This window comes from Elgaria multicarinata, chromosome 1 (assembly GCF_023053635.1).
Source record: "Elgaria multicarinata webbii isolate HBS135686 ecotype San Diego chromosome 1, rElgMul1.1.pri, whole genome shotgun sequence".
Classification (NCBI taxonomy): Eukaryota; Metazoa; Chordata; class Lepidosauria; order Squamata; family Anguidae; genus Elgaria; species Elgaria multicarinata.
In genome coordinates, this window is record NC_086171.1 from 153,888,531 (window position 1) to 153,910,229 (window position 21,699).

The window sequence follows — 21,699 nt, forward strand, 5'->3', positions numbered from 1 at the left end:
GTTCTTCCATGCGGGTATGCCTGCATCCAGTGTTTGTGCACATGAGTCTTGTTCTTATACCTGATTCTAGCCAAGCCCTTCAACGAGAGCTCCTTTTCCCTGGCAAGTAGCAGGTGCAAGACTTGGGACTGGAGCGGGTTGGGTGGGGTGCAAATGCTTAAAGCAGAGTTCGTGAACCTCAGCCCCCCTGGGCCAATTCCAGCCCACCTGGGGTCCTAATCTGTTCCTCTGTGGTTTGCCAGAGGGCCACAACTCCTTCCCCTAGCCCCAATCCCTTTCCCCCAAACACCGATTAAGAACATAAGAAGAGCCCTGCTGGATCAGACCGAGGGTCCATCTAGTCCAGCACTCTGTTCACACAGTGGCCCACCAGCTATTGACCAGGGACCAACAAAGCAGGACACGATGTGACAGCACCCTCCCACCCATGTTCCTCAGCACCTGGGGTATATAGGCTTTCTGCCTCTGATACTAGTTCTTTTGTGGTTTCGTGAGTGTCATGTAGGTTTTCCCCATTCTAAAAGGTTGAAATGCCTCTCCTAAGTAAACCAACCCCCCATCCTCCCATGTCATGGGGTCTGGCAACTTGAGAAAGAAAACACTTTTACTCAAGGGCAAACCACATTTATAATGTCACGTGTAGTTTGGCTTTTAGTCTTCGTGGTCTTGGCTAGAAGCCTGGGTGATCTGTTTGCTTGAAGGGAACTGGCACTGGCAGAATAGAAGCCCTTCTTCATAGAGGGTGACATGGCTCAGGGTCTTCCCTGTGTGTTAAGTCCTTTCTTCTTCATCTTCTCTTCTGCAGGCTGCTGTAGTCGTCGTGTTTAACTTTGCCATGGTGCTGTTCATTTTTCCTGCCATCCTGAGCCTGGACCTTCACCGGCGTGAAAACAAGAGGCTTGACATTCTGTGTTGCTTCTACAGGTACTGTCTTAGGAGTGGGAAAGAGCAAAAGAATCCCTTTTCCCTTGGGGGCTCCTGCACTCAGCAGGGCAAGGCTGGGCACCAAAAAACATCCTGGGAGAAGAGAGTAATGCTATAGAGGGGGCAGAGGCTTGAGAAAAGCATTAGGCATAATGACAGGGGATCCAACACAGCTGCAAGGAAAACTCCAAAATAACAACAACAAATGTCTTTTTCTACCCACAGCCTCTGCTCCTCCCGCATCATCCAGATCCAGCCACAAGAATACGCTGATGCGAATGACAGCCACACTGCACCTGCTTATTCCCATGGTCATCCGGCACTGACCACCAGCACACGCATCACCACTACTGTGCAGGCCTTCACCCAGTGCGACCCCTCTGGGCGGCACGTGGTCACCATCTTACCACCCACGCAGCATGTCTTCACTACCCCCTCCACTCTCGTACCTGCCAACCCTTTGGGCTCACAAGTCTTCACTCCTGCCAGCTCCACCCGTGATCTTCTGGCACAGCTGGATGAGGGCAAAGGTGCCCAGGAGTGTGTACCATTGCCCTTCTGTCGATGGAACCTTTCCAGCTTCGCTCGTGACAAATATGCACCCGTCCTGCTGCAGAGCCAGACTAAGGTAGGCAGCAGAGAGACGCTCTCAAGAGTGTTGTGGGGCACTGTGCCCTATGTAGGCAAAAGATAAGCACAGCATCCTGGGTAGTAAATCTGTGGTGCAGGTACTCCAGTCAATGGCAAACGGGCCTGGTCAGTTGCAGATGAGAGCAGAGTTCCTCTCTAAACCAATCCGGGATGCATTCACTGTGTGCTTCTAATGAATCCCATATGAGGATGTCCCCTCTGAGTGTGCCCTGCCCACCCAATCTAGAAGAATGAGATATATAAGTATATGTGTCTGAATATATATATATATATATATATACACACACACACACACACACACACACACACACACACACACACATACATATATGTATATCTACATCTCAATACCACAGCATGTCTGGGGCAGATCAAGTCCAATATAATTATTCAAAGGTGAATGTCTTTTCTAGCCCATTTTTGCCCACTCAGTCAAGGATGGAGAATCCATATTTTCATTTTATCTGTACTCTTCCTTAAGATCCCAATGATATAGGATGGGATACAAATGTTTTAATTAATAAATAAATACTTCCTTGGGTAATTCATGATACATTGATTCTGTTTGTACCAACAATCTTGGATTGTCCAAGATTGTCTGACTGAAAGAGAAAAAGATAAAAATGGTTAAGAACAGAGACAAAAGAGCTATGTTTCTCAGGGTTAATCAGGAGAAACACTGATGTGGTATCTGACATGGATGACTTCTGGCCTGTCATTGCTGATGTTCTTGTCTTACAAGTATGCTCTGTACTCCCAAATCTTGACTCCATTGTTGTCAAGTGAGGCTTGGAGGCCACTCATACCACACTGGCAGGCACTAGAGAGTGGAGATGGATAGCAACCACTCCAGGGCCCAGGTAGCCTTTGCTTTGTTTAGAAGAGGCCAAGTCTTCTAAACGGTTTGGGGCCAGGTTATTTGAAGGAATGCCTCCTCCCATTTGTACCTGCCCAGACCTTAAGATAATCTACAGGGGCCCTTCTCCAAGAGCCCCTGCCAAAGGAAGTGAGGCAGGTGGCTACTAGGAGGAGGGCTTTGTCTGCTGTGGCACCCCGGTTGTGGAATGAGCTCCCCAGAGAGGTCCTACACTACTCTTTTCGTCGCCAGCTGAAGACCTTTTTATTCTCTCAGTATTTTAACATTTAATTTTACTGTTCTAATTATGTATTTTAATCTTACATCAATTTTGCTGCGTGGTTTTATCCTGGTTGTGCTTTTTATACTGTATTTTGTACTTGTGTTTTTAACCTGTTGGTTGTTTTAGTATGGTTTTAATTTTTGTGAACCGCCCAGAGAGCTTCGTCTATTGGGCGGTATAAAAATTTAATACATAAATAAATAAATAAGTCTCTTGATAGGAACAATGGAAAAATGTTGGATTGTGCAGAAAGGGCTGGGGTCTGACTGCTCCCACCTTGATTCTTTCCTTCCTGCATTTCAGGGAATTGTGGTAGCCCTATTCCTGGCACTGCTGGGATTGAGCCTTTATGGTACAACCAAGGTGCACGATGGGCTCTACCTGACAGATATTGTGCCACGAGGCACGAAAGAGCACGCCTTCATTTCCGCTCAGTTCAAGTACTTCTCCTTTTACAACATGTTCGTGGTAACCAAGGGAGGCTTTGACTACCCCAGCTCACAGGAGGCCCTCTATGACCTGCACCAGGCCTTCAACGCCATCCAATACGTAGTGCGTGATGAGAACCGCCAATTGCCTAAAATGTGGCTGCACTACTTCCAGGACTGGCTGCGAGGTGAGTGAAAGTCTTTGTGTGAATTCTCTCCCCTCAGCTGCACTGTTTCTACTTAAAGGATGGGATGAGATGTCCGCTAGTCCGCACTGCTGGGGGCAGGGGAATACATGGGAGTTTGTGCCAGGTGCTTCCAGGGAAGGCAAGCATCATATCTTTATTTCACATGCTCTGAGTAGTCTTCCCCAAGTTGGTGTCCTCTAGATGTGTTGGACTGCAACACCATGCTGGCTGGGGGATTCTGGGAGTTGTAGTCCAACACATCTGGAGTGCACCAGGTTGGGAAAAGCTGTTCTAGATAGCATTATTCTAGTCTGCTAGAAATAATCTAGCTCCTTGAGAATATAGACAGTATTTTTTATCTTGCATACTCAGGCAGACACAGGTCTGATGTGTGTACATGCTCACCTCCACACATATATGTACAGATTTCCTTTTGCCTTCTAATATTGATAGCTCTATTCCTGTTTCTCTAAAGTAGGGGCAAAAACATGCCCAAACTATGAGCTTACTGTGCAAAAAGCATAGGGGATGGAGGCCATATAGAGCGGAAGAGATAGGCATAGCTGGTGAGAGGAACTCTTGTTTCTGGGCCATGGGATCCTACAAATGGCTCTTCTTGAAATGTACTCTTCCAACTACCTCAGGTCTACAGATAGCCTTTGACCGGGACTGGGAAGCTGGGCACATCACCAAGGAGAATTACCGAAACGGGTCAGAGGATGGTGCTCTGGCCTACAAGCTCCTCATCCAGACAGGCAACAAGAAGGAACCCGTCAACCTAAATCAAGTAAGTGTGAGGCTTAAGGTAAAAATTGGTTAGCTAGAGGGGAAAGGGTAGGCAAAGGGTATTTGCAGAGCTGTGAGAATTAAACGTGAGTCCTTGATGTACCTGGTGGAAGGAGAAGACCTCTGCTGAAGACCTCTGTCTCCTGTGATAATGAGCATGGGGAGAGCAAAGGAAAAGTTTCTTCACAGGTGGCGGTGGGAAGGCGTCAAAATGGAAATTTGGAGGGACACAGGAGATCTGCATAGCATTGGAAAGGATGAACTGGAGCATAAGCAAAGAGGCCACGGCCCTTTTCCTGCCAAACAATAGCAGCTGTGTAGTAGCACCTTGACCAAACTTTTCCATCTTCCTTCCATCTGCCCCACAGCTGACAACTCGCCGCCTGGTGGATGAGAATGGGATCATTCCCCCTGACATCTTCTACATTTGCTTGACCGTGTGGGTGAGCAATGACCCCCTTGGCTTTGCTGCCTCCCAGGCCAACTTCTACCCACCACCACCAGAGTGGATCCATGACAAGTACGATGCCACTGGAGAGAACCTTCGAAGTGAGTGCAAATTGGATCCCTGTTCCCATTCAGCCATCTATCCTACATTATTGTTTTAGCCCTAGCCCCTGTCCTAAGTTCATTCCGTGGCGTAAACCATAATGCTGCATCTTCCCACCTCTGAAAGCCATGCCTGGCTTCTTGAATTGGTGGGGGAAAGGGCAAAGGAGACTATTCATCTTGGGCCCTAGAGAGAGGCATGGGGCAGGAGGTCACTGTATTTGAGGCTGCCTTTCTTTTTGACAGTCCCAGCTGCACAGCCCCTGGAATTTGCTCAGTTCCCTTTTTACCTCAACGGACTGCGGCAGACATCGGACTTCGTGGCAGCCATCGAGAGTGTGCGTGCCATCTGTGATGAGGTGGCCCAGACACGGGGTGTGCTCAGCTACCCTAGCGGCTACCCTTTCCTCTTTTGGGAGCAGTACATCGGCCTGCGTCACTGGCTTCTGCAGGCCATCAGCATTGTGTTAGCCTGCACTTTCCTGGTGTGCACCCTGCTGCTCCTCAATCCTTGGACAGCCAGTATCATTGTGAGTATTCTCCTTCACAAACCACAGGGTACCTAGCAATAGCAGAGACTCTTGGCTTGCTGATTCCAGGCCTTATATGTAATAGCAGTGTGGTATTGTGCAATAAGTGATATGCTTGTCAAACACGGTTGCCTTTGTAAAATTGACATAGATGGTTTCTAGCCTTCATGGTTAGGGACAGGAAACTTGGGAACGGGGTAATTTTGTGTGATGCTTCCATGGATCAGGGAGTCAAAAGAGCACAATTTCCCCTCCTCTGCTCTTTCCTTTTGTCTCCCCTTACAAAATGGCCTGGGGATTTTTTTCCTCCCATCAACAAAGACCATTTTAAGCAATTCCAGTTCTGCAAAAAGTCATTTTTTTCAGCTGGAATAAATTAGAAAAACAAGTTGTTGCAGTAGTTAGTTTGCAGCATTTATTCTGATTGCTGAATTTGGATTTATTTTAGTGAAAGCATTTCTCTATTTACATGAGCACAAAAAGGGGTTTGCACATATATGCACACAACAAACACATGCTTACCAGTCTAGGTATTCTACAGGTGCATGCACCAAGGAACTAGGATTGGTCACAGATTGCCATTGCATCTACATACAGTCTGCTACCACATAGAATTGAAAGCAGATATGAATCTTCGCAGCACAAAGCAAATGTTATGTTGTGTCCTCAAGCTTCTCTCCATGGTGCTGAAGGGGTTAAGCTTACATGAGACTGGCCTCCACACAGATACAGTACAAGTGCTCTACCATGTTTTGGGCAGTATCCAATGCTGCCCATCCGCAAATAGGGCTCACCGCCCTTGCTGTTCTGCAAGAAGCCAGCTCTGCTGATTCCATTGTCCAAGCAGTACCCACCACTTGCGCAACAGAGATTTAGCATTTCTAGGGGCAAGCTCCAAAATACGCAGAAATGCTAATTTCTGGAATGGAACAGGTCAGCAGAGCGCCTTTTATGCGAGCACAATGGAATCGGCTTGTGAGCGGTCGCCATTGGATATTGCCCACGGTGTCCTTATCTATCCTTATGGATGGGGTGTCCATCCACAGCCCTCCACCCCTGCTCTTTCTTTGTCTCCTGTGATAATTCCATTGCCACTCTGTTGCATTCATTCTCAACTCAGAAATTACATACATCTCCTTTTGGCCCATGAATGACTGATAACAAATGTTAACTATGAATTAAACAACATTAATCACCTGCCCACCATTATGCCTGTTTGATACTTTGATTATTTATATTCTTCATTCATGATCCTTACTGTATTTGTAGTTTATTAATGTTCGTAACCATGAAGGCTATACTATCGCACTATAGAAACCTAATATTAACCACCAAAAATCCAAATTCTCTGCTTAAAAAAATGGCACAAGGAAAAGGAAGTAGTACTGGGGCAGGAGAATAGGGGGGTTTTTTGTGTCGGGAGATTAATTTTGTGCAGAGCCCTTAAATACTGAAGGCTGTACAGAGTGTCCTTCTAGTTTTTGATCCTTTAGACAACTTCCTCTGCAATCACAAGGTCTAGTCACATCCTAGGGCTGCTAGGATTCCTCAAGAACGATGATCTTTTAATAAACATGTAGATTTATAGATTCCTGTTCATAAACTGCCAGTTAACACACAAGGCTTTGCTTAGTTGCTAGAAGTGACATGTCCATTACCTTAGTTTCGGTCTGAGAGATTAACCTGCCCCTTCTCTCTGTTCCAGGTATTTGTTCTGGCTATGATGACAGTTGAGCTCTTTGGCATCATGGGCCTGATGGGCATCAAACTGAGTGCCATCCCTGTAGTCATCCTCATTGCCTCTGTGGGCATTGGTGTGGAATTCACCGTACATGTCGCCCTGGTAAGTAAACAAGCACACACGCATCATGACCTATTGTGCTACTGCACCCTATATCCTGAGATTGTCAAGAGATTGTGGTTCTCTCCCTCCCTCTTTGAACCTGGGTGGGCCCATATTGAAAGGAAAGTGTTTCTCTGAACACACTTCCCCCCACACACACACCAGATAACTTGGTGTGCAATATTACAACCTAATTTATTCAAATGGCCTTGATGGCACCATAGCCCAGAACTTTTGGATTATTGAAGTTTTGCTCAATCAGTACTAGTAAACCATGGATCCTCAACATCATTTAAAGTGGTTTTGTTATTCCTTAATGCTTTCTAACCATCCTGTTGTTGTCTAGATGGTCAGAATGAAATTTAATCCACTCTTGTAACTGCGTACACAGAACAGTGGATTGGTCATTCTTCTGTTATTAGTGCAGAATATAAGGATGTAATTATGTATTGGGTGAAAGGCCTTGTTCAAGTTCCGTTTGGCTTTCAAAGGAACCCATGTGAGAGCTTTCATTTCTGGATGAGGCTATCCCAGCTTCAGCAATAGCATCAGCCTAGATTTGGATTTTTGGCTCCTCTTGTTTTCCCCAGCCTGGTGGCACCTTTAAAATGCCATGTTGATACCTGCTCCTTTCTTAGTGTCTGCTTGGTCAAGTCATTCTTTTTGTTCTATTCTAACTGTCTGTCCTTTATCTCAGGGTTTTCTCACAGCCATTGGCAACCGGAACATGCGCTCCACTGTAGCCCTAGAGCACATGTTTGCTCCTGTGATGGATGGTGCTGTCTCTACTCTGCTTGGCGTACTCATGTTGGCTGGCTCGGAATTCGACTTCATTCTGAGGTATTGTCCTGTGGCTTTCTTCTCCGCTTCCATTGCCCCTCTGGTCCACTGTAACCAAAAAGGCAAATGCCCTGTGGGCCAGTCCCAAAGGCCTTAGGATATCATTAAGATGAGCAGTTAGATGGGAAATTGTCTTTCTTGTGCTCTGTTGGGAGTTTTGTCAATGTCATGCGGGGCAATAGGTCTAAGGAACCCAATAACCAAGAATAGAAATGATTGCAAAATTTAATAAGATGCATAGCAGTCCTATGGCAAGATTAGTACACTCTGCCAAATTTGTGGAAGAACAGAACTTTTCAAGTTGAGCGGAAGATATTCTGTGGGTTATTTGTTCCATATGTGGTACCTTCTCCAGCAGGGTGGGCAATGTCCAGGGGGCTCTTTGTCACCACCACCCTCCCCACTGTTGCTTTGCTACTGAATTTGCTGCTGAAATTTGGAGGTGCAATAGCAACCCCCCCCCCCAAAAAACCCAGCTGTTTTCCTTCCAAACATGGCACGCGCTTCCTGTGGCTGGGGAACATGGGGGCTGCAAATTTGGTAGTAGCAGGGGATGATGGAGGCTGCAAAAAGGACTGGGGGTTGCATATGGTCTGTGTGTTGCTTACCCATCCCCTATAGCAGGGGAGGTGTGTAAGCTGTTGGTGGGTGCATTGGCTTAGGGAAAGGGTGGTGTACTATGTCTTCCATATGGAGAAATTCTGACTTGAGACCAGTTATCTCATGTCTGGCCTTCATAGGCTGGAGAACGAAAACAAGATGAAACCACTGCCCCATCTATCTAGACTCCCTTCCAGGGAACAAAATGCAGGAGTGAGGAGTGTGCGTGTGTGAGAGAGAGCGAGAGAGAAAGAGAAAGCTCTGTAGCCATGCCCCCATGCTGCCCTGATGAGAAGCCCAGATGCTTTGCTGACATCTGCCACCACCTGGATAAATACTATTCCATCGCACACAGACCACAAAGCTTCACTTTCTTAGCTGCTGCAATGGGGAAAGAAAACAGGAGGAGCCATTATGATTTTTTTTATATACTAAAGGGCCTGTTATATGCAGATGAGCTGCACACAGGGCAATTACTGACCTCCTTCTCTTTACCCAAGGTATTTCTTCGCTGTGCTCACCATCCTGACAATTCTGGGGCTGCTCAATGGCCTGGTGCTACTGCCTGTCCTGTTGTCTATCATTGGACCACCAGCAGAGGTAAGAGAACTCCAGTTTCTAACCAATTTGCGCCAGGGGTAAAGGGGCAGACGGGATCCTGCATCCCATTGCCTGAATATCCCCCCAGGCTTCATGCAAAACCTTCATCCACAAGTGAGTAACACACAGGGTTTCCTTATCACCTTGCCATCACTAGATTTCAGGATTTGCTATACTGCATGGAACGGTTGCACCTTTGTCTGCGTTTAGGGGTCATGTTTGAAAGCACAAAGTCTGGAAATCCTTTGTTTGACATCCTGTGCTTTCTGCTTTTCATCATGCAGGTCACACCCGCCGATAATGGCAGCCGCTTGCCAACTCCGTCCCCCGTCCCCCCACCCATCAGCCACCACAGCTTTTATGTTCGCCAGCAGGGCGGGGCCTTTGGCGACTCCTCAGATTCAGAGTACTACTCGGAGAGCACTGGGGCATCAGACATCGGTGAAGACGACCGCAGCACCTACATCATCCCTCCAACACAATCACACATCTTGGTCAGGGCCAGCAAAAGCCCCAGCTTCCCCAAAATCACCGTAAGTGCCCACCAGGAGTCAGCGAAGCCATAATTCTGCTTTGGCTAAAGGGACAGTGGAGTCTCAGGTTACGGCAGGAGAAGGAGCAAAGGGTCCTGAATTCCACCTCCAATATTACAGTAGTGTTCCCTAATGAGTTGGGAGGGGAGGGAAGAAGGGAATCTGGGTTTCTTTTCCAAGGCCCTATTACTGAGGTGGGAATGGAGTTTTAATAGACTGAAGTAGGTGGAACCCTGGTATCTTTGGAAAGATTTGGGCCATAGTAAGGAAGAGCAAGAGCACTGGGAGTGCTTGACTCCCCCCCCCCCCGCCCCCATCTCTGGTGTGCAGTGTGGCTTCTATTGGGGAAATGTGAGTCAGTGTTCATTCCCAGCTCAACAAGCATTTTAGGAGTTAGAAGAGATGGTGCCAAGCGATAGTTGTGGAAGTCTCTTGTTCAGGTCAACATCACCGTCTCTCACTGTGCCTCAGGTTCTCCTTGCGGAATTAATGTTTTCTTTTTTAAAAGGTCTGAGAGGTGCTGTCATTAGAAGTGCTTCATCCCCACAGTATTTCGTTAGCATGTTCTTCCCTCCCTTATCCAACATGCTCACATCAATCTCTTCCCTCCTGGGCAGGTGGTGAAAAGCTACAAGACAAGCCTAGAATCGCCTCTGTCATTGTGCAGCCCAGATTGGACCCAGCCCACAATCCCCCGGACCCACTTGCCAACCGCCGCCGTGATCAAGGAAGCTTCACAGCAGCAAGAGCAGCCAAACCACAGACTAGGGCCTCGGCTGGCTCGGACTGCCCCCATTCCCCCTCGGACCGACCCCATTGCTCACCGCACCAAAGTGCCACCTCTTGGACCAGGTGGCACATTTACCACAGTTACAGCCACTGCGTCAGTGATGCTGGCCTTGCACCCGTCCCTGCCTGGCTCCTGCCGGGGCTACACACACGAGGGCTTTGAATCTGATGGCCCTGAGGAGACTGGCATAAACCCATCTGACAGTTTGGAACTGCAAGACCTACACCAGAGACACTAGCTCCCCACTTTGACAGGCCAAAACCCTGCCTCTAGAACTCCCGCCTCAGGAATGGGATGTGCACAGAGGCCCAGGTGAGGGCAGAGGCCCAGATTGTTCTCTCTCTTTCTCTCTCTCTCTCTCACACACACACACATACACACCAGACTGTGAAGCAGGCTGGATTTGTGGAAATTCCTGCACTGTGTCTGACCAACTGTAGACATAGATGGTGCCTTTGAGAACTGGAGCAAGGAGGCCAGATGAGCTTCTGTAGTAACCATTCAGTGAAAACGTTGATGGGAGAATCTCTCAGCATCTGGTACTCCACTTTGCTGTGTTTTGTTTCTCTAGGTCTATCTGCCACCCAAAAGTACACTGGTTTCTTGGTTTCCAGGGCTTCTGGCTTCAGAACAACCCCAGTCTTCGTCCTTATGCTGGACTGACTGACTGGCCTAGCATCGGGCCCATGCACCTACAGACAGGTCAAGTTCCAGTCCCATCGAGTCTGGAAAATGGACATGACCATTCCCCATATGCGATGTGAACCGTCTCGTGGCCATCCTTGGGGCAGGGCATCAGAATGGCCCAAACACCCAACCTCCCGTGGAGAGAACAGGACTCAACTTTTGTGTGAGGGAACTCTCCCTCATTGTGCTGCTATTCTTTTATTTTAATTAATATTAATATTATTATTATTTTAAGCTGTATAAAAAGAGTCACAAACCCTCCCCCTTTATAATTATAATAATTATTTTTTATTATTTTCACAGCTCCCTCATTAAAAAAAAAAGTGGCGGTATCCCTTTAAGGGGAAGCACCAGGGTGAAGTTGTAATGGGGAGAGCACCACCCCCTGGGAGTGTGGAGTGGAGGGAGCATGCAATGGAGGGGCACAATGTATCTTAACGTTCTATGCAAGCTGTGTGGGGTGGGTTGCGCTCTGCTCCCGCTCCCACCAGCATGGCTGCCTGTGCCAGCATCTGCCATGTGGTTGTTTAAAATTGTTCAGTTCCTCCCTATCCTATCCCAGACCCGAAAATCTCTCCTCTGTGCCCTATTCCTTAGCTCTTTTGCCTCTTTTATCAGCCCAAGATAGTCCATCACATAAGTGCTGCGTAAGCAAAGCTAAAGTGTACCTCCTATTAGTGTTTAAGCTTCCAGTTTCATGATTTCCCAAGAATATCAGTTAATTCATGACTCATAGAAGACAGGGATAGTTCAGGAAAGAGAATCTGGCCATACAGTTTGTTGGCTCTGGAAGGTCTCCAGACAGGACAGTTGTCCCTGGAGATCAGAGCTGGGCCTTCTGGAAAAGCAATTTGTACAGGTGTGGATTTGTGTCTTTCTGATTCCATCCTTTAAGAGAGGCTTCTCACAAAATATTTTGTATTCTGACACAGCTGGATGAGTACAAAATGCATGTGTACTGTGTTGCTAGGGAGGGAATGTTCGAGGTAGCTGGAGAGAACAACACTTGAATAAGAAAACTAGGTGCCCTTGTGATAAGTTCAGCCCTTCACTGCCCTCTTGAGGAAGTGTATAATACATTACTCCATATTCTCATTGGGGTTGATGGCACACACCATTTTGGGTCTTTTAACACACAATGATTTTTTTCTGGTAGTGAGATAATTGGTTTCCTGACTTGCATAGTTGTAGTACAACCACAAGTGATGATACACAGAGCTTTTCCCTCCTTCCCTACACGGAGGTTATTTCTGTGTTGGGGGGGCGGGGAACTCGCATGTAAAATTACCCTTTGAATTGACCCAACAGGAATATTTGGGTGGCAGAAATCTCTTCCACTCAGAAAGATCTCCATGTAGTCATTAGGGCAGAAAGTGTTCAAAGGAAAAGGCGAAGGTTGGGCAAAACATTTCATTTCCTGCCCAAAAGCATGAGTGCTGTGGTTGCTGTTTCTGAACTATCTCTTTCTGGTTCAGCTTCTTTGGCTGAAAAATCTAGAAATGAACACTTGGCAACTGGGTTGGTTCTAAAGGACAAGTTCCATTTCCATCTGATACGCTTGGTTTCCACATAACCAAGTCAAAATTGCTTTATGGAACATTTCAGTTATTCCATTCTGGTTCAGGACAGAAATCTGAAATTTGCATGAAATTTAAAGTGCTAGTTTCTAGCCAGCTCTGTCCTGGAGATCCCAAGGGAATGGCTCACACCATATATATTGAAACACAAAACTTTCTGGATTTAACAAAATATTTTAAATTATTTCTTTCTTCCTTTCTTTTTGACATGCTATAAAAGAAAAAGGATGGGAGCTAAAGCAATATTCTCTTTTGGTTATAATCATTTACATGATGTTACCAGCACCCCTATATTAAAACACAGCTCCCATCATTTCACCTGATGGGTTTTTGAGTTTGATGGAGAGCTGCAGTTTTCCGCACTAGAAAAGAAGTTTAAAATTCTCATGATTTTATTAGTCAGAGCTGTTGCAACCCAACAGACAGTACAAGCAGCTGCCTGGAGCTCAAAGTTAAATGGTAAATCTCTCAGCTGAAAGCACAATTCCCTACTTCAGACCATTGGAATAATGATCTGAGATGGGGGCAGCTGGTGTGTCCCCAGCCCTGCCAGAAGTGAATCCATTTACTTGTTTGGAAGAGGAAACGTGAGCTGCAACTGGGGGGAAAAAACCTCTTTAAAGTTTTTTTAAAGGAAAATACAAACACCGTCACCTTGAGTTGGAAACAATCCTCTACCAGCACCCTTCTTACAGTAAGATGCAAGGAGTGGGGAGCACAATTATTTTTCACCCAAGCAAGCAAAATTACTTAAGCTCGTCCTGAATGATTACAGGTTTGGGAATTTCAGACTTCAGTAGGTGCTCCCTGCTCCATTTCCAGAAATTGCTCAGCATGATTCTGCCCAGCAATTAGACACTAGGAGTTTGCCCTCTTAACAATGGTATTAATATGTACAATGAGTTAACACTTTACATTGTAAAGTTTACAGCTTTGTCTTTAGAATTAGATAAAGCAGTGCAGCTGTCCTTTAACTACTACTTGGGAATACGGTTGTGTGTCCCCTTGAGGCTGAAGCACCACAGTCAGCTTACTTGTATAGGAGAGCAGGGCTGATTCACCCTGAATTCATTTCCCCAGTGGCATTCCTCCTTCTAAACCCCAGGCACTTTAAATAACCCCTAACCCAAGAACTGCTGTAATTTTATTCTCCAGCCTACATTGGATTCCCTATCCATTTTTTTCTGCCAAGGGCATTTTTGCTGAGGTTTTCACATTTTGGTTGTAATGTGAAAGCTTCAGTAGGACTGGGCCTCCTGTTAAAATGAACTCATTCAGCTATCAGTAGAAACATGCCATACCTGGACATTGGATTTGTCCAGTTTCCCCCACCATGAAACTACTATATAGGCCAGAAACTACTGCCAAGGTTAGGATTTAGCAATAGTTGACATGTGTTCTAAACCTCTCCCCCTCTTCCTTCCACCCACCCACCATCTAAAAACAGTGATGTGCTTCTAGGAAACTCACAATAGAAATGGTGCTTCCCGCCCCCCCCTCCCCAAGTCTGGAACCAGCAAAGCGTGGGGAAATGGTGGAAAGGGGACACATGGTGTATGCATGTGTGTATTTGTGTGCGCGTGTGCATGTGAGTATGTAGAGGGTGTGCTGGAGACTTTTTAACCTGAAAATGTCATGCCATATAAATTATTTATATGAAAAAGAAAAAAGATTTATTTTTGTAGTTTGTACAGACCTCTAGCCTTGCAATGGAAGTTTTATTTTTAAAAGTAAATATATATTATATATAAACCTATGTTCCGATGGTGCCCGTGTGATGTTTTTTAGTCCCTGCTGCAATGGGCGGAGGGGAGGGGGAGTCTGTGTACTTGTAGACAGGATCACACCTAATGGATTCCCACAGGCGATACACACAGGTTCTTCCTAACAGGCCAAATAGGTGGATGGGAGATTTTCATCTGAAAAAATGGTGCAAGGGGAAGTGGTTAACTCTGCTTCCTCTAAATCATGGTCCTGATCCGAATCTCCCATTTAGCAAATAACCCTGTTATTTGCTAAAATTTGAAGACACAAAAGAGACCATAACAGATTGCTGACATCTTACCCAGTTATGCTCATCATCTTAGGGACGTGTATGTTGTTGAACAGCAGCTTGTTCGTGTGTGTGAAATATATTCTCAATATATGTCCTCTGCTCGGAGAGCTCAAAAGAACGAAGATAAGTTTGGTACAAGCAGCCTCATCCCAGTGGATACCCGCCCTGGCACAATCAACATCTCTACACTCCACCTCCATCCCAGCAGTGGCCGTACTGCAGCTGCCTGGCGATGTTTATTTTTCCGTAGTGTGTGCAGGAAGCCAGCCCAGAGCAGGGCACAGCCCAGCGTGTGTGTGTGTGTGTCTTGTCAGCAGCCGCAGGAACCACAGCTGAGCCGATTCCACAAGCAGAGCAACAAACAGAATGAAGAAAAACAAACTGAGACCAGAACTCTCACACACAGCGTTACAGGCTGGGGGCTCGGTAAGGGGCACTCCCTTCATAAGGCAAATGTGACTTCGCTGCCCTATGAAGAGCCTCTGCAGTTGCTGTGTGCTGTGCAATTGCTTTTTCGAGGGAAATTGTCTATGGTAGCAACCAAAACATCTGGACAGGCAGATGCTTGGATACACAAATGTGTAACTTTGATTCAAAATTCAGTGGATACTCCAAGGGGGAAGACTGCTGAGTCTGCTTTGTCAAGAGTGGGATCTGCTTCTTGCTAGTCCTCACCGTTCTATCCTAGATTGGCAGCTGGTGTGTATACACATGTTGAGAAGCAGGGATTTTACTTGGGGCTATGCATCAGCCCTGAGAAATCTTGGGCTCCAACACGCTTGTAGTAGGGTCATCTATTAACTAGCCCATTAGAAGTAAATATGGCTTGAGCATTAGAAAGCAGCTAAATATGTTTCAAATCTTCTGCGCAAAAACCTCGCTTTGTAGAAGCTGTTCCCCTACAGATCTCACACACTACCCCAAATCCTGATCCTATTTTCCCCAGTTCAGTTTCAGGTGGGCAAGCTGCTTCTCACTGAGGACCCAGACTCCGTGTATCTATCCCACTACTTGCCTCTGCCTTCTTCATGCAAGTGGCTTCATAACATGGTGTCACTACGCGCTCTGCTCAAGACTTGAGCCTCTTCTTTTCACTCATACTCCCTTCTCTGAGATCCTGCCAGAGAAGATTTTTCTCTTTTCTAAATTGCACACTACTTGACCTACCAGCTGTTCCTTTTCATATTCTCCTCCATGTTATGGCCACTAATTCTGCATGTGACAACTGCCTACTGGAACTTGGCTCATTCACTGCACTGATATGTTAGTACTGTAATAAGGGACTGTGTATGTCTCTGCCTTGTGTTGTTTAAAAATGACTTTTATAACTACCATGTTCTGTATCCTTCTCTCATCTCTATCCCTGCTCATTTTACCTCTTCCTCTGGACCATTTCTCTCGAAGTTGGTTTTTGTGTTACTTCTAGTTTTAGTCTATAGATACCAAGTACCAGGCAGTACATCAGTTGCAAATGCTGCACAGAGCTCTCCTTTCTAAACTGCCATTCTGTGCTCATTTGTAGAACCAAATTAGGTAATTTATTGACAAATCACATTTTATATACCAAGATGTGCAATGGTCCCCAATGGGATCCTTTTTGTTTTCAAAAGCAGCCTTGGAAGGCCATAGAAATGATGGTGGGAAAGTGGAGCGTTACCCTTTCCCCATCCACTGTTTTCCTCTTCAAATCACTCATCCAGCTGCTTTCTCCCTCCACAGGTTTCAGTGCATGTTTGGGGGCAACTGGGGGTGCAGTTTGGGGATATATGGAGCACAAAACAGGGAAGAAAGGGTGAAGCACCCCTCCCCCCACACAAGATTTACCACTTCAAATTGCAACCTCCTGAAGTAGCTTGTCTTAACAAACACATCTATCAGTGCCTGCGATGCTAACATATAGTTTGTCCCTTATATAGAGGTGCATAATTCACAAATGCTGCATCATGTCGCTCTTGTAAATCCACAAACTTCAGAAATCTCATTGCTGCTGCAGGAAACCAGGCTAGTACACTTAATGGTGGATGTGAGGGTGATCTGGCTGTGACGTCTGTCACCCCATTGATCGCCAGAGTTGATTCGGCTGATCTGGCTGGCTAGGCAGGTGTCCCCTTCCTCCCTCACCCCTCCTGAAGCTGCGCGCTCGGTGGAAGAGGACGACCATCCCAGATAGAAGGCTAGAACACTTAATGGCACTTATGAAAGGACCAACCCATTCCACTGAATTGATACGCCAGAGGCCAGGTTAGGCTTGGATGGTTAGGTGTCTCCTGTTTGTCTCCCCATTAAGTCTAGACGACCGACTCTAACCCACATTTTCCTGCCCATCTTGTATGCCAATTTTATCAAAAGAGTAACAGAGAGGGCCTTGCGGCAACAAGCCGGAAGGCCCGGGCACAATAGCTGTTTGGGATATTCAGCTTCCAACCTATTCGAAACTTAGTTTATAGCATGGTTGGGCAACCAACAGCCTTCTGGCTTAATCTGGCCCACAGAGGTTGTCTATCCAGCTAGTGCAGCCCAATTAGGCTCCCTCTACAGGGCCCTCACCCTGCCCTGGAAGCTACCAGGGACTTTAGGCTAAGGTGGGGAGAGGAATCCTTTTTTCATCTTTGATTATAGATATGAGATAACAGGGGAACGAGGGAGCAGCAACTGTACACTCATCACACGTTATAGGAATTGCCTTCTTTCCTGCCTGGTTGCTCAATGATAGAGCTGGGAATGAAAGTAGATGGCACTCTAGTGCATGAAATTGACCACAGACCCACCCCACCCTCCTCAAGAAGATGGATTTTTAAAAAGAGAATGCAGCTATATACTCATCCTACTTTCACTTCTGGTAAACAGAATTTGCAAGGAATTTATGTTGCTTTTAAAATATGCAAAATCAGTTTGAGTAGATCCTAGGATAAATGCATGTATGCCTACATATCACTCTGGAAAGCAAAACCTCTCTTGAAACCCTTCAGTCTTAGCTTGACTGGAAGCAATCAGGTATTTTATGTACAAACATGACAGGATGGATAGGCTATACTACAGTGCCTCCTGCTGGGCATTGGGCAGTCACCGGCAAGCTTGTGCTTGCTCTGATGCCGTAAAGCAGCCAGAGAGCATCATCACACAGGGGGAAATCGTGTTTGCTTATTGTTGCTTCTCCACCTGTGCATTTGTCCCTCATTACTTCCTCTTTAGAAAGAGGAAGTAAACAACTTGCACGTGGTCCATTCAGTGGGACGTTTTGATCCCGCTGCTTCTCCTGCACACAGCAAGGGATAGCAGCAAGTTCTGTCTTTAAAAATAAGTTGGATCAAGGGATCATCAGATGAGCGTTTTATTGCATGCTCGTTGCTGAATACTCATGGGTTTTCGTGGGTCCCTCTCACAATGTTGTCTGCATCCTGTGCACCTCCTGCCCCTTCCAGCCTTCTTCACATGACAAAAAACAAAACAAAACCCACCCCTGTAAGTCCAACTTTTTTTGTTTGAGACCTAAGTTGCCGCTATCTCCAGCTGTGTGCAGGAGAAGTAGCACAAACAAAATGGCCCACTGAATGGCCCACGTGCATGTTCTCTATTTCAATGATGGTCAACCATGTGGGCAGAGAAACAATGGTAAGGAAATGCGATTTCCCCGGTGGTGATGCTCTGGGGTGTTTTTTTGTCACATGAAGAGAGCTAGAAGGTGTGGGAGGCGTGCAGGAGGCAGACATCCTGAGACGGACCTACGAAAATCTTTGAGTGCCCAGTAATGAGCGTGCAATAAAACGCTTGTCTGACGGGGCTCATAATCCCTCATCAGTCTCATTAAAAAGAAACCACATAGGTGTAACCATTAGTGTCCTGCGATGCCCGCCCACAGCTTTGGCTTTTCCCCTTCAGCTGCCTCCTACGTCTGAGGCAGCTCTCGCACCTGACCATCTCCTTCCTTTAGAACCATTTCACCGTGTTAGCCTATTGCAGCAAAACCAACCAAGTCTTGTGGCACCTTGAAGACTAATGCATTTATTCTGTCATAAGCTTTTGGGGACTAGAATCCACTTCATCAGATGCATGGAATATCATGGAGAGTTTTAGGTTTTCATATAGTTTTAGATGGTGGTGGTGATGGTGGTAAAACTGAATTTCCTTCCAAACTTATTATTATTCTCTCCCTCCCACCCCTCCCTGCACTATATGTACTATATAAAAACATGAAATTATCCATAATACTCCATGCATTGATAAAGTAGACTACAGTCCACAAAAGCTTATGACAGAACACATTTGTTAGTCTTTAAGGCCAGTGGGGCAGTGAAGCCATTCTGGGTTTCAGTCAGAACCATTTAAAACTGTAAAGGAGCTATCCAAGATGTGGAGAGCTCCTTTAGAGTTCTAACTGAAACCTGGAGCGGCTTCGTCGCCCCACTGACATCAGAGTCACCAGCCTCCAAGAGCTCAACCCCATGCTAGAACCCCTTACTCTGCTAGGCTTGGTGCCTCTGAGAAGCCTCATCAGTTGTTGAAGTGTTGCACAGAGGGGAGAATACTTGCTGGCTGCAACTTCTCCACCACCACTAGGGACTAGGGATGGCGTGTAGGAAAGAAATGTCCCTGTCTGTGCCACTCTTCAGAAGACGGGGCGCCCCCTCAGACTCTTGGACCTGGGACACAACCCTCAGCCCGCAGGGCTATCGGTGCCCCTCACTTGCCTGCTGTGTGGTCTGTAATTAATCCCCCGCCACAGGCGGTAGGGGAGTTACACGTCCTCGCCCAGCAGGGGAGCCCTGGCATCCCCGACTAATCCCCGGTTCTTGTTACTCGCCTCAGGGGGCCCGCCAGCACCTCCCTCTTCCTCTTAACACCCCCCCCCCTTCCCTGTCAGAGTCAGAAGGGGCCTGGTGTAGAGGAAAAGGCCGTGCGGTTGCGGGGGATGGGGAGCTACGAATCCTGCAGAGCGTGTGAGAGGGTCTTTTGCCCCAAATCTAAAATTACCCTTTTGTAAAACAAAAACAAACCAACCCCACTACCCTGCTCACTGCCTCAGAGCTAAAGTGACACACACACACACACACACACGCAGCGACCTTGCTGCAGCCCCTCAAGACTTATTGCGAAGCCCGAGCAGGGACAGGAGTTGGGATAGAGGGCGCATTGCACAAACTGTGGAGTGAAAACATGGGCTGCGAGATTTTATTTTATTTTTAAGAAAGGAGGGGAGCACGCAAGAGGTCTGAGGTGTTGTGAAGTCGGTGGATTTAAGCTTCCCTTCCTGCCCCTCTTTGCATGACAAAAGCCCAGCTGCAGAGATGACACCGTCCCTTTCCCCACACACCAAATTCACCTCCCCAATTACCAATCAAGACCATTATGTGGCCACAATAGCCGTCAGCTCTGCAGCCCACCCAGGCAGTCAACACAGACAGCACATCCTCGACCCATGAATAGAGCCATTTTGCCAGAGGGATACGTCCCATTCTGCGTAGGCAGCCTATTGCTGTTATTGGGAAACAAATACAAGTACTGCTGCTCCTATTTGGATAAATTGAAAGTGAAGCTTAGCACTTTAGCTTTGAAGTGAAAGCCATGTAGATTCCATTTAGTTACTGGGAACTGGCAGACCCAGTTTTATGAATTTTGGAAAGCTTAACTTCAAAATCCATTCTTTCCTAACCTATTCCCCCCCCCCCAATGTATCATACAAATGTCATTCAAAAATTCTATTCTTATTTTTTTGCAGACTATAACTCAGCCACTATTCCTGCTACAGGTCCTCAGCTCTCTCTCTAAAAAAAGAGAGACTTTAATGGAGGTCATACCCAAAGAAATGGCTAGAATGAAAGAGAAGCTGGGAGGAGCAGAAGTATGCAATTTTACAGTCACCAAAGCAGAGAAGTGCCTGCTCTCCCTTAGTCTCAGCACCATCTTTGTGAATGGCATCTCCAATTCCTGTAAGGCAGAGGAACTGGAGATGCCATTCTCAGCCTCTGTTGTTCCCTGTCTTGCCTTACAACTATATCTTGGGCAGGAAAGGAAACAGGGAGAACAGATGACAGTGTGGGAAAGCTTAGAATGCTCCTTTTAATTATGGTTCCATAATGCCCACTGGTGGCCAGAGCAATTCAGTGCAACTACTAAGCCAAAACCCACAGTGCACAATGGCCAGAAGAAGTGTTCAAGGGAACAGAGAAGAGCATTGAAAACTTTGCTCTGTAATCCTGGGCGAAAACAGAGCGGGACATAGAAATAGTATCTTTACTGCTAAGTAGGGGATCCTGAGCACGAAGGCATTAACAATACTGGCAAGCAAGCAATGAGGGCAGGGGGCAGCATGATTTGTATCTGTCCGTGGCTCTCACATGTTTCTTTGGCTATATGTCTATTCAGAAGTAAGCGCCATTGGGTTCCATGGGACTTACTCCAAGATAAGTGTGTATAGTATTGCAGCCTAAGAGAAGACACAGAACTGAAAAGGTAAACAGGTTTAAGCAGAGAAGTAAAAGCATCGCAAAATACTTCAGTCGATGAAAATGTCAACCCACTGCATGGCAGCTGTAAAGAAGGCAAACTCCATGTTAGGCATTAAAAGAAAAGGAATTGAGAATAAAACGGCCAGTATCATACTGCCTTTATACAAATCCATGGTGCGACCACACTTAGACCTCACTAAGTTCTGGTCACCACACTTAAAAAAAGATATTAAAGAGCTGAAAAAAGTGCATAGAAGGGCAATTAAAATGATTAAGGGGCTGGAGCATCTCCCCTATGAGGGAAGGTTGCCACAGCTGGGATTGTTTAGCTTGGAAAAAAGGAGGCTAAGGGGAGACATGATAGAGGTGTACAAAGTTATGCATGGTGTGGAGAATGTGGAGAGGGAGACATTTTTCTCCCTCTCTCAAAATACTAGAACCCGGGGTCATCCTGTGAAGTTGATTGGTGGGAGATTCAGGACAAATAAAAAGAAGTACTTCTTCACACGGCGCATAGTTAAATTATGGAATT

General features: G+C 46.4%; 1 protein-coding gene across 1 annotated transcript in view; it reads left to right on the plus strand.

Moving 5' to 3' along the window:
• PTCH2 (patched 2) overlaps nt 1-14,413 on the plus strand; it is a 63,584-nt gene extending 49,171 nt beyond the window's left edge. The window contains exons 13-23 of the mRNA XM_063139638.1: nt 806-924; nt 1,150-1,552; nt 3,018-3,330; nt 3,975-4,117; nt 4,485-4,665; nt 4,912-5,195; nt 6,901-7,038; nt 7,736-7,878; nt 8,979-9,078; nt 9,363-9,611; nt 10,229-14,413. Of these exons, the coding sequence (XP_062995708.1) occupies nt 806-924; nt 1,150-1,552; nt 3,018-3,330; nt 3,975-4,117; nt 4,485-4,665; nt 4,912-5,195; nt 6,901-7,038; nt 7,736-7,878; nt 8,979-9,078; nt 9,363-9,611; nt 10,229-10,639 (2,484 nt within the window). The 3' untranslated portion in view covers nt 10,640-14,413. The remainder of the gene's footprint in view (nt 1-805; nt 925-1,149; nt 1,553-3,017; nt 3,331-3,974; nt 4,118-4,484; nt 4,666-4,911; nt 5,196-6,900; nt 7,039-7,735; nt 7,879-8,978; nt 9,079-9,362; nt 9,612-10,228) is intronic.
• Nucleotides 14,414-21,699: the final 7,286 nt, after the last annotated feature.